Genomic DNA, 12,500 nt, shown 5'->3' on the forward strand with positions numbered 1-12,500 from the left:
AAAGGATATCCTACGTGGCTATGCTGGAAAGTCAACATGTAAGAAAGTTTTTTTCGTCTCTACTTTTATTCTTTTGTCGTTTTTTCATTCTTTTTCTCGCGTGATGTTAGCAGAATGACTCATCCTAGAGAAATACGATTTACTCGAATTTAATCTGTTATAGACAACTCTTCTTGTACAATTAAGTAAACATTGGTTAGCATTATCTTTTTCCACAAATTTCCTTTCTTCATAGTTTCACTATATGACAAGCTTCCGTAACTGTAAAATCTTCGCATTATTTCCTTTGTCGAGACATATCTAAGACTTATCTACACCTAATACAGACAGAAACCGTCAAGGTTACCACATTGTATAGGCTGTGTTCTTACGTACTCACAACTACTTCTTCCAAATTACTAAAACTTCCCAACTTGGAGCACCATCAAAGAGGAGTCTTCGTGTGGAAATTCAGTAAGTAAACGGTCTGGCATCAGTACCTCCTAATAAGCTATTCTCCGGGCGTCAGTAATAGAGCTTGATCCCGGTTTTTACTATCTTCGTGTTGGTCTTCTTTGCAAGGTAAGCGTGGTAAGAATTCTCCGTTTTCGTTGTCTTTAGTAATCTTTTCGTCACCTCTTCTGTTACGCTGACAATCATCTCACATAAAAATAAAAAGTAAAGTAAAGGTAAAGTCATTCATTTCCATTTAACAATTTTTTTTTTCACTTGTTAATGCAAACTTTTCATTTTAATTCCAAAATACCATTCTTACATACATATATTCATTCAGGGCGCTACGGTTTCATCCTGCCAAGAGAGCAAATCATGCCAACAGCTCAGGAAACCTACGACGGAATCAAGGCCATGGCAAAGGCTGTCTTCGAAAAGCTCCAGGTCTCCAACAGCACGAACACTGGGGCATAATAATAGGAACGCAATAGTAATGTTATGAAGAAGTCATCTACCCCAGAGCGCCCTTGTCCTCTCGCGTCAAGCCAGTAGCCGGTCATTCCCCACTAAACTCCTTCACACTTTACTCATGTTCACTCATCACCTCCCCCAACCTATCATTTGTGTCTTAGTAAAATCCGTAAGTCTAGTTCACACGAGAGACTTTGTAACCATTTCCATGCACATCTTTATCGTCTGTATCACCCCCAATTCATTCCAGAACCTCAAAATCATTTTGATATTTGCTCCACATGTAAGCCGAATTACCCTTCCCTTTTCCCATTTTCCTGTCAAATTAAAATTTTAACCCTACTAACCCCAACCTCAATCACTACCAGGAAAAAAATCATGTTTATTTAATCTAGCAAAACTGAACTGTCAATAATCTGCATTTCATGGCACAGATGTGTATTTAGCTTTGTCTTCAAGTAATATCCCTATGGAAGGCAGAAAAGGTGATTTTTTAGCACAGTTGTAGATCTTTAAAAATTTTATAATTACCCTTTTTACAGCACTATTAATTTTAATTTCATGTGATATATGATTGAAAAATATGTAAGACATAATGCATATTTATGATCACTATATTTAATGCATATTTATGATCACTATATTTAATGCATATTTATGATCACTATATTTATTAAATAAGTTTTATTTATTTATAGGATATATTTATTGTATTAACTTATTGAATATTTAAAATGTGTATGATTCGTGGTACAAAATAAGAATTCAATAACATTGTCTTTGATAATTTTATTCCTAGAGACAGCCTACAAAAATAGTAAGTATGGCATACAGTATCACATTTAACAAACTTAACAGCAGTCAGATAAAAAGTAATAACAATGATAAAAATAAAATGATTCCAAGGCTCCAGACTCAATCACTGGTGAAAGCTACATGAAGTACTGACAATTTATGATCAAATTACACATAACTGGAAAAATTAATGTGCTTTTATGCAATAAACCCATTAAAATTCATCTACTTTACACAAAAAGTAAAAAGTATGGTACATTTTCCACATCAACAATCTTACCTTACCACCAATTTCACAGTTACTTTACCAATAAAAAAAAAAACTTTGATGATAATTCTGTTCAAAACTATATCAACATGATCTGCCTTTGATATGTTCACCTAACCAATACTAGTCATCACAATAACAATGATAGTGATTAATTTTCCTTCTACAACACTGCAAGCTGCTATACTTCACTAAAAAATTGACTGGAACTTACAAAAAAAAGAGAAAATTTCCCTTTGATAAAAAACTAGTTCTCATAAGTCCATAATAAGAGTATTTTCATCAGAACACAAAAGGACATTAGTGTTACATTAACATTAAACCACATACATGCACATAGCACATCCAATACAAGGTCTGATCCTACACTCCTTGACTGAATACAATGCTCAATGCTGAATACTATTCCACAATGACATTGTAGCAATGAGCAGTCTCCTCATCCTTAACAGTGATTGGCATAACCACCTTCGTCTAAGTAATACTGAATAGAATTAAGAATAAAGGCCACTTTCTAATCCATGTAACTCATTTTCCGATGCAAAATCGTTTATTAGCACCTACCACAATATCTAAAATTACATTCACAAATTGTATTTCACGTTTTTTATCAAGTTTGCAAATGCCAAAATATAGTCTTTAATTTAAGTTTTCAGAATAAACATGCATCATAAAGCAATGTACTGTAACATCCAACACTAACTTGCATACATTAAATTACATGAACAAAGAAATAGTACACCTTGTAAAAATAGTAAGCATCTGTCCCCTTTGCTGTAATTTAATTTACAAAGTATAGCACATATTTACAATATAAAATATCTTTAAAAACTGTAAGAGATAAATTTCTCTAACAAAGTGCACCTCTTGGTCTTCAAAATTCCACTTAACATTACACCAGGCAAAACTCTTCAGCTTCCTGTCAAAGGAAAATTTATCATCCTGCATTTAAAAAGGACATCTTGTGAACATAACCAAAAACAATTGTTTAGTATGAGTAAAACCCCTATTGCATATTGGCAGTATCTACAATCACTGTAACTCAGTAAAAATAATATAAAAATAGTGATGGCAACACTAGTGATTTGGAACAAACATTTTTACCATAACTTATGAAAAGAAAGTTAGTATATTATCAACTGGGCACAAATAGATAACAGTTGAGGATGAGTAAAACCAAAAATAGAAGAGGTAGACAAATAATTAAGACAGGAAAAAACAACTACAGCTGAAAGAAAGAAAGGAAATCAAAGAAACTGTGACCTATCCCTTCTCCACGAACTTTGCCCAGCTTTAGATAAATAAGACATATTCAAATACAAAGTTATAATTATTGACATAAATACCCTCTGCTGAACCCACATTACACAGTTAATTAGAACTTGCAAATCAGATCATCACAGCACTTGATAAACACTGAAGTGTACAAACATGCACCTAGTGCATTCCCATTTGTACCATTTTCAGACAAAAGGTAGTTTTGAATAATGCCATCAGAACCAATAAAAAAATCTTACGAGCGAGTTCTTGAAAAAAAAAAAAAAAAACAATAACAATAAATTATAATGACTTCTTACCTACTCAATACAAGAATCACAAAGTAATGGATCTGAATAATGGTATACATATGAGAAGTGTGTAGCAATACTTTACCACACAATCCAACATCATTCTTAGCTCAATAGTCTACACAAAAAAGACTAGACCCTTTTTTGAAATGCCATTAATAACAAACCACTACCAAAAATGCATGTTCAATATTTCTTCTTCAATCATTCCTAAGAGAAAACAAAAACAAAATAGAAAGTGATGAAGAACAAAGAAGAATAGAGGGAGCAAACAGATGAAAGATGGGATCAGAAAAGAGGAAAGAGGGGAAAAACCAAAAGAACAAAAACAAATAAAGCAAAAAAACATTTAAGTGATCATCTAAGACATTTCTAAAGCATCTCATATGGTCCCTGTTTAAATCCACCAGGTGAAACTGATGCACCTTGGTCCACTGACAAAGTAGTATCGATACATTAGGGAGAGGCAATACACAGTACACCAAACTCCCTTCTCTAAATATCTAGTCATATACCTCAAAGATATTAAAATATAAGTATTAGTCCTACAACAAGTACAAAAAAAAAAAAAAAAAAAAAAAAAAAAAAAAGATTTATCGAACTTTCTTCAAATCTCATTCATTTCCCTTCACACCTTAGCACTGGCCCTTCCAAAATTAACATTAAATTTTTACACTGAATATGTACATTATTTACAAGATTTTAAATATGATTTAAAATAACTGCATGGATGGTGAATGCACCGTCTCGTATTCTAAGCGAATATTTGAAATGTTAAAATATATGTAAATAATTCACATGATTTGCAAAGAATACTTAGCAAATGCAACTGCATTACCATGTTTAACTTGACACAGATCACAATGAAAGACATTCTTGTCACAGATAAACTACACAAAGTAAGATTATTGAAGTTGAGCACTGGGAAACCCAAAGGGCATTTTCTAAAGGGAAAAAAAAAAAGCAACAAAAATAAAGACGACCATAATAATAATAATTATAATAATAATAATAATAATAATAATAATAATAATAATAATAATAATAATAATAATAATAATAATAATAATAATAATAATAATAATAATAATAATATCAACAATAATAATAATGTTAACAATAATAATAATAATAATAATAATAATAATAATAATAATAATAATAATAATAATAATAATAATAATAATAATAATAATAATGATATTAATAGTAATATTAATAAGAATATCAATAATAATGATAATAATGATAAAAATGATACTAATACTAATAATAATAATAATAATAATAATAATAATAATAATAATAATAATAACAACAATAATAATCATAATAATCATCTATGGAACTGTCCCATTTGCTAGTTGATAGAAGTAATTCTCACATCTGTCAACTTGCTCTTCAGAATGATATGTTGACGATACCTTGTACACTAACTGCTTCTATTCTAACTTTGGTCTGGATGAAACTATTTTGCTGACAATATGTCTTGATAATTTCTACAGAACAAAAAGAAACTACCCTCTCATATATGATACATGACAGTCTAGTATGGATTTTTGATACATGTGCTATAGAATTATGGCAGTTATCCTTACAGATACCCTGCAATGTGATAAAGGAATAATGATATAAAAGGATAGCCCTAATTGTTTCCAAAACTGAAAAATACTACAAGTTTGGCTACAGTATCCCTTGAGCAGTCTGTCAAAAGGCATTAAAAATACACATTATGTACAATATTTTCTATACAATCTCACATTCACCTCACTTCACTTGGCTTCACTCAGAGTGAAGATTCAATGGGGGTTGTAACAGGTGGAGGGGGAGGGGGAGCCGTTGGCTTAACCACATGTGACTGTCTCCCTAAAGTTGAGGGTGGCTGTGGAGCACGTGGCTTAGGCGAGCCTCCACTGCCTCTGGGTTTTGGGGAATTTGACCCACTTGATGGCCTTGGAGGGACAGCAGGCTTTGGACGACCCAGCGTACCAGTGTTATTGACTGGAGTACCAACAGCCAGTCTAGCAGGCACTGCTGGTCTGTCTTGTGTAGCAGGCACAGGAGGATAGTATTTTGGCTGACCATTCTCATCGAGCATCATTGCAGGAGAATGGCCATATGGGTATTCTGCTTGTGGATAACCTGCATGTGGTGGAACTGGTGAACCACTCATTGCATAGTGCTGTGGGCCATGTGCTCTGTATAAAGATGGTGAGTAAGTAGCACTACCTGGCTGGAAAGGAACTGCTTCATTGCTCTTTGGTGCAGTGTATGCTGATGCAGGAACAAAATTTGGTGTCCAGGAACTTGAAACTGGGGGAGAGATTGGAGGGCTCACTGAGGGTCGAGGACTAGTTGGGGGCCGAGGACTAGTTGGAGGTCGTGGGCTTGTGCGTGGTCGGGGACTAGCAGCTGGGCCCTGTGGCTGTGCACTTGGAGCTCCAATTACTCCAACATGTTCAGCACCATTCTGGTTGGCCAACATCTTTGCCTCTATCCTCTTAGACATTTCCTCCAGGTCAATGTATTCATCAGTCCTCTGTGAGGGGGGAATGTCATCATCCTCGCAGATGTTGTGAAGAGATCCTCTGCTTCGGGCCACATTCAACCTGCTGGCACCTCCTCTCGGGGTCATTCTACTGGATGACTCTTCCTCAACCATGTGTAGAGAAGCCAGGCTCATGGACCTCTTGCTCTGGTAGCTCTTGTCTAACTGTTCATCACTGAGGTTATGTAGCGATGCTAGACTGCCTGTGCGACTATACTTGCTCTTCTTGCTTGAGGTGGTGCTGACTGCATCTGGATTAGCATTCACACCCAACTTGTTGAGGGATGCCATGCTTGCACTCTTCTTTGATTTTCCAAACATGAAGTCCTTCATTTTGCTGTACAGGGCCTCTGGTGGTTCCTCTTCAACTGCCTTCTCTTTGGTTGCTTTCAAGAAGGGTCTCTGCAAGAACGCCAAAGGATCCACATACATGGCTCTGGGTTGGTCCACACGTACAGGCTCTGGGGAAGGTGGTGCTTCAGGGACAGGTTCACACTCTATGTCGTCATCATAGCCTATATGAATTGGTTCAGGGTGCTTGACTACCGGAGGCACCACTGCTTTGGGAGGTGGAGGAGCAGGCCGTGTTGGCCTTCGCTGCAGTGGAGGCTGCTTGCGACGGCCAAATATTGGTATGGCATAAATGCTTTTCTTGCGCCACATGATGTCACAGTCAAAGAATTCACAACAGTCTTGCACAGGGTCACTCAGACAGAACTTCATGCAGAAACTTTTGTGATCATCATCACTAGGTTCGGCACTCGTACGATTGGTGTCTGGACTTCCATCAACTGTGTCTTTATTGGGCACCAAACGGATTGGGGTCCACGACTGCCCACCATTGCCCAAGTCAAGATCATGTGATGCCGAACTCACCACAACCTCATTTTCATCTTTCTTTTTCTTCTTTTTCTTGCAACATGAACATGACAAGCACCCACATGGATTGGCATTAGTCTGGAGGTACCATTTACAAGAACAAAATGCAGCAATGCTAAATATAATCACAACACCTATCACCACTGCAATAATTATATACAGTTCAAAATTGTCTATTCGTCGCATCTCATCTGCCAACAAACAGTGCTTGAACTTCAGCGTCTGTTGGCGTCTCTTTAGGTTCCTGTAGTCAAACTTGCACAGGCACTCGTGGAATTCCAGAGTGGCATTGGTGTGCCTGGAGCCACACACCTCCATGGGGTCCTTCCTCCTGCAAGACAAGAAAAGTATTAGAGATAATATTTTTCCATTTATTATATATATCATATTCATCCCTGAGTGAGGGTGAGGGTGAGTGAGTGAGTGAGTGAGTGAGTGAGTGAGTGAGTGAGTGAGTGAGTGAGTGAGTGAGTGAGTGAGTGAGTGTGAGAGAGAGTGAGTGAGTGTGAAAGCAAGTGAGTGAGTGTGTGAGAGTAAGTGAGTGTGTGTGTGAGAGTGAGTGTGTGAGAGTGAGTGAGTGTGTGAGAGCGAGTGAGCGTGTGAGAGTGAGTGTGTGTGTGAGAGTGAGTGAGTGTGTGAGAATGAGTGAGCGTGTGAGAATGAGTGAGCGTGTGAGAAAGAGTGTGAGAGAATGAGTGAGTGTGAGAGAGTGAGAGAGTGAGTGAGTGTGAGAGAGTGAGTGAGTGTGAGAGAGTGAGTGAGTGTGAGAGAGTGAGTGAGTGTGAGAGAGTGAGTGAGTGAGTGAGTGTGAGGGAGTGAGTGAGTGAGTGAGTGTGAGAGTGTGAGAGTGTGAGAGAGTGAGTGATTGAGTGAGTGTGAGAGAGTGAGTGAGTGAGTGAGTGTGAGTGAGTGAGTGTGAGAGAGTGAGTGAGTGAGTGTGAGAGAGTGAGTGAGTGAGTGAGTGAGTGAGTGAGTGAGTGAGTGAGTGAGTGAGTGAGTGAGTGAGTGAGTGAGTGAGTGAGTGTGAGTGAGTGTGAGAGAGTGAGTGAGTGAGTGAGTGAGTGTGAGAGTGTGAGAGAGTGAGTGTGAGAGTGAGTGAGTGAGTGAGTGTGAGAGAGTGAGTGTGAGAGTGAGTGAGTGAGTGAGTGTGAGAGAGTGAGTGTGAGAGTGAGTGAGTGAGTGTGAGAGTGAGTGAGTGAGTGTGAGAGTGAGTGAGTGAGTGAGTGTGAGAGTGAGTGAGTGAGTGTGAGAGTGAGTGAGTGAGTGTGAGAGAGTGAGTGAGTGTGAGAGAGTGAGTGAGTGTGAGAGTGAGTGAGTGTCAGAGTGTGTGTGTGTGAGTGCAAGTGCAAGTTATATTTTTGTTTTCACACTAAAGATAATTGAGCAATGACATGAACTATAATGAGTTGTAAAAAAGCTATTAGTTTATACATGGTAAAGTTCATAAACCAGATTCTGCATATATTACTGGTGTGAAATCTTTGCATCTGAATATCATAAAAAAAGGTTATAGAATCTGTTGAGAGGACCCTCACACTAAGTTCATGGAAATATTATACAAGAGAACAAAAAATACATAAATATACATTTCTTACTTGACAGCAATAACAATAACAAAAAAAGTTAACAGTTAATGTTAGATGCAAGAAATTAATTGGATACAAAGTTTTTAAAAAGTTTAATACTTGTGGAACGTTCTGGACACGTGTAATTTCAGAGCAAAATGTAATCAGAATATAAGACTTTAAAGCAAAAATATATTTAGAACTAAGTATAGATTTAGATAAAAAATATTTGAGTTTCATCTCCTTAGCAATGTAGTTCTGAAGAAAAAAATATATACATAAATTAAATACTATGATCAAGCTCAAAATGATATTATACATGCATACTTTTCTTTCAATGTAAATGTATTTCATAATCATACTCAACAGTCTAACATTACCCACAAATTCCTTTCTCATAATCCTGAAAAACTACAAGAGCCATAAAGAAAAAAAAAAAAAATGCAGAACAATATCTCAAACCATAACAGAACAGCAACAAAAACCACGTAATTTGCAAAAACAATACATTTTGACATCAAAACAACAACCTAATCTGGGCAAGCTTTAGTAACCTCACACACACACACTGACTCTGCATTACAAGTTTGGACACGACTCTCGGCAAGAAGTGTCCAACAATAATATAGCACTTAGAGCACGACCAGCAGAGCCTACAATGAAAAATGAAAACTTCTTCCCCTTCTAAAATATATTGTAAGGAAAATATATAATGATGCTCTAATGAAACAGGGGATACAGTGGTTTAAAAATTAATCTGAATAAAATAGAGACAGCTAAGGAATAGAAATTTGGTACAACTTATACTAAAGGTAATGATGATTGCAATCTGATATTTGCACTGGTATTATCCAGTAGTGACAACAGTCTGGTTGCATCAGTGTTGTGTTCGAAACAAAGGAAGATGGAGGGGGTTGCAGGGGGGAATGGGGGAGGGGGAGAAGATGGAGGGGAGAGGACGGAGGGGAGAGGACGGAGGGGAGAGGATGGAGGGGAGAGGACGGAGGGGAGAGGATGGAGGGGAGAGGACGGAGGGGAGAGGATGGAGGGGAGAGGATGGAGGGGAGAGGAAGGGGGAGAGGAAGGGGGAGAGGGGAGGAGGAAGAAGGGGAGAGGAAAGGGGAGAGGGGAGGAGGAAGAAGGGGAGAAAAAGGGGGAGGGGAGGAGGAAATGGCAGGGAGAGGGAGAGGGAGAGGGAGAGGGAGAGGGAGAGGGAGGAGGGAGGGAGGGAGGGAGGGAGGGAGGGAGGGAGGGAGGGAGGGAGGGAGGGAGGGATAGGGGCGAAAGGAGAGAGAAGGAAGGGAGGGAGGAATAGGGGCGAAATGAGAGAGAAGGGAGGAGGAAGGGAGAGGGAGAGAGAGGAGAGAGAGGAGAGAGAGGAGAGAGAGAAGAGAGAGAGGAGAGAGAGGAGAGAGAGAAGAGAGAGGAGAGAGAGGAGAGAGAGGAGAGAGAAGAGAGAGAAGAGAGAGGAGAGAGAGGAGAGAGAGGAGAGAGAGGAGAGAGGAGAGAGAGGAGAGAGAGGAGAGAGAGGAGAGAGAGAAGAGAGAGAAGAGAGAGGAGAGAGAGGAGAGAGAGAGGAGAGAGAGGAGAGAGAGGAGAGAGAGAGGAGAGAGAGGAGAGAGAGGAGAGAGAGGAGAGAGAGGAGAGGAGAGGAGAGGAGAGGAGAGGAGAGGAGAGGAGAGGAGAGGAGAGGAGAGAGAGGAGAGGAGAGGAGAGAGAGGAGAGAGAGGAGAGGAGAGGAGAGGAGAGGAGAGGAGAGAGAGGAGAGGAGAGGAGAGAGAGGAGAGGAGAGAGAGGAGAGGAGAGGAGAGAGAGGAGAGGAGAGAGAGGAGAGGAGAGAGAGGAGAGGAGAGGAGAGGAGAGGAGAGGAGAGGAGAGGAGAGGAGAGGAGAGGAGAGGAGAGGAGAGGAGAGGAGAGAGAGGAGAGGAGAGAGAGGAGAGGAGAGGAGAAAGAGGAGAGAGAGGAGAGGAGAGAGAGGAGAGGAGAGAGAGGAGAGGAGAGAGAGGAGAGAAGATAGAAGAGAGAATGGAAGAGAGAGAGGTGAGGAAGGAGAGGAGAGGAGAGGTAGTAGGAGAGAAGGAGTGAGAGGAGAGAAGGAAGAGAGTAAGAGAGGAGAGAGAAGGAGAGAGAGAGAGAGAAGGAGGAGGGAGAGAGAAAGAAAGAGAAAGAGAGTAGAGAGAGAATGAGGGAGAGAGAGAGAGAGGAGGGGGGAGAGAGAGAGAGGAGGGGGGAGAGAGAGAGAGGAGGGGGGAGAGAGAGAGGGGGAGGGGGGAGAGAGAGAGGAGAGGGGGGAGGGAGGGAGGGGGGGGAGGGAGGGAAGGGAGGGGGGGGGAGGGAGGAAGTGAGGGAGGATGGGAGGGAAAGGGAAGAGGAGAGGGAGAGGGAGAGAGAGAGAGAGGTGAAGATGTAGAGGTATATGAAGAGTGATCGGAGAGAGAGAGAGAGAGAGAGGGTAGAGGGAGAAGGGAGAGGGAGAGGAAGAGGGAAGGGGGGAGAGAATGGCATAGGTGTATAGAAGGAAGAGGAAGAAGGGAGAGGGAAGTGCGGGAGAGGGGACGAGAGTGGATGAGGGGTGAGAGAAGGGAATACCTTGGATAGGGATCTGTCTCCTCCCTTCATCTTTGCAGGGATCTTTATCGCTAAGGAAGATCTTTCTCGTAGCGGGAGCTCTCCTAGCATCTTTCGGGTCTCTTTCGCTCTCCTTCCGCTGCTCTTTTCTGTCTCTCTCCTCCTCTTTCTCGCTCGGTTCGCTCTCCTTCCTCCGTTCGCTTTCGCGATTCTCAGGTACCTTGCTCCGGCGCGTTCACGTTATCCTGCCGGAATCGGCCGCGTGCACGTCAACTTTCACTTCTCTGCTCTTTCACTTTCACACCTTCTCTCACTTCTCTTTCTCTTCCCACTTGCTCGTGTCACACTTCGCTCTTTCTCTTTCAATCTTCTCTTGTCTATTCAGCCTTATCTTTCGTGCTTACCTCTTTTCTTTCTTTTCTTTCTTCTTTCTTTCGTGACGTCCGTTCGTTCTGTCTTTCTTCTGTTCTTTCTCCATTCACAGAGAGACCATCACAACAGACACCCCCCCTCCACCTGACACCGAACCACTGCCTCCAAACTCACCCACCCCCACCCGCCTCACCAAACTGAAGTAATATTAAACACATATAGTACCATCCGTAGCACATAAACTAACTTAAGCTCTTCCCATCAGCTGAAAACTAAACCCATTCTTAATATGCTTGCAAATATTTTCAACGTGCCTTTAAGAAATACTGGCAGACATTCTAAAATGTAAAGTTAGTAACTGAAATCAAGTAACTTATACTTATCAATCAAGTATGTCGAGGTCTATTCTATGTTTGCAAATTCACATTTGGTGACCTATTATCTCTAAAATCAAAATTAATTCAGATGTCTCCTCCTACCCTTCGTCAAATATGGTAGATGATCTCACTGAAAATAATATGATGGATGATGAATATAATGGCAATGATACAGCAGTGGGTTGCACTGATGTGGCCAGCGCTTTCAGGATATTCAATTCACAATCTGCGAGTGTGAGGCCTTCAGTTTTTTTAATGCAGTCGGAAGAAAAGGAATGATTAGGGAGGCAGTGGAATCCCATCACAATAACCACAGACACACCACCACAATCAGTCATCAGGTTGTGTAATTTATCACATATGCATGATGTCCTATGTTAAATACTACTGGTGAAGGAATGGAAAGACATCACAATAGGCGACTTATACTTCACAGAAGGGGAACTAGAGACAAGTTGGCTCAGCACAGGGGATCAAAACCCACCAAGCAGAGCTAAAAGTCAAACTAATGGTATCAATCTCCCTCTTAAATAAAATACTAGGATTAATACAAGTATTTTTTCTCCCTCTAATTACATATTATGTGTTCTTCCCGTGCCAAACAAGTAAACCTGCAAACGAGACTGTTACCCCAAAGCCAATTAGAATTTTTCCCA

General features: G+C 40.2%; 2 protein-coding genes across 2 annotated transcripts in view; one reads left to right on the forward strand and one right to left on the reverse strand.

The window, feature by feature from the left end:
* Positions 1–3,543, forward strand: part of LOC125031181 (carboxypeptidase B-like) — an 8,921-nt gene extending 5,378 nt beyond the window's left edge. Inside the window, exon 8 of the mRNA XM_047621777.1 lies at positions 773–3,543. Coding sequence (XP_047477733.1) covers positions 773–906 — 134 coding nt within the window. The 3' untranslated portion in view covers positions 907–3,543. The remainder of the gene's footprint in view (positions 1–772) is intronic.
* Positions 3,544–4,850: 1,307 nt separating this feature from the next.
* The window catches only part of LOC125031247 (nascent polypeptide-associated complex subunit alpha, muscle-specific form-like), a 14,058-nt gene continuing 6,408 nt past the window's right edge, over positions 4,851–12,500 (reverse strand). Inside the window, exon 2 of the mRNA XM_047621893.1 lies at positions 4,851–7,292. Within this exon, the coding sequence (XP_047477849.1) occupies positions 5,321–7,292 (1,972 nt within the window). The 3' untranslated portion in view covers positions 4,851–5,320. The remainder of the gene's footprint in view (positions 7,293–12,500) is intronic.

This window comes from Penaeus chinensis, chromosome 12 (assembly GCF_019202785.1).
Source record: "Penaeus chinensis breed Huanghai No. 1 chromosome 12, ASM1920278v2, whole genome shotgun sequence".
Taxonomy (NCBI): Eukaryota; Metazoa; Arthropoda; class Malacostraca; order Decapoda; family Penaeidae; genus Penaeus; species Penaeus chinensis.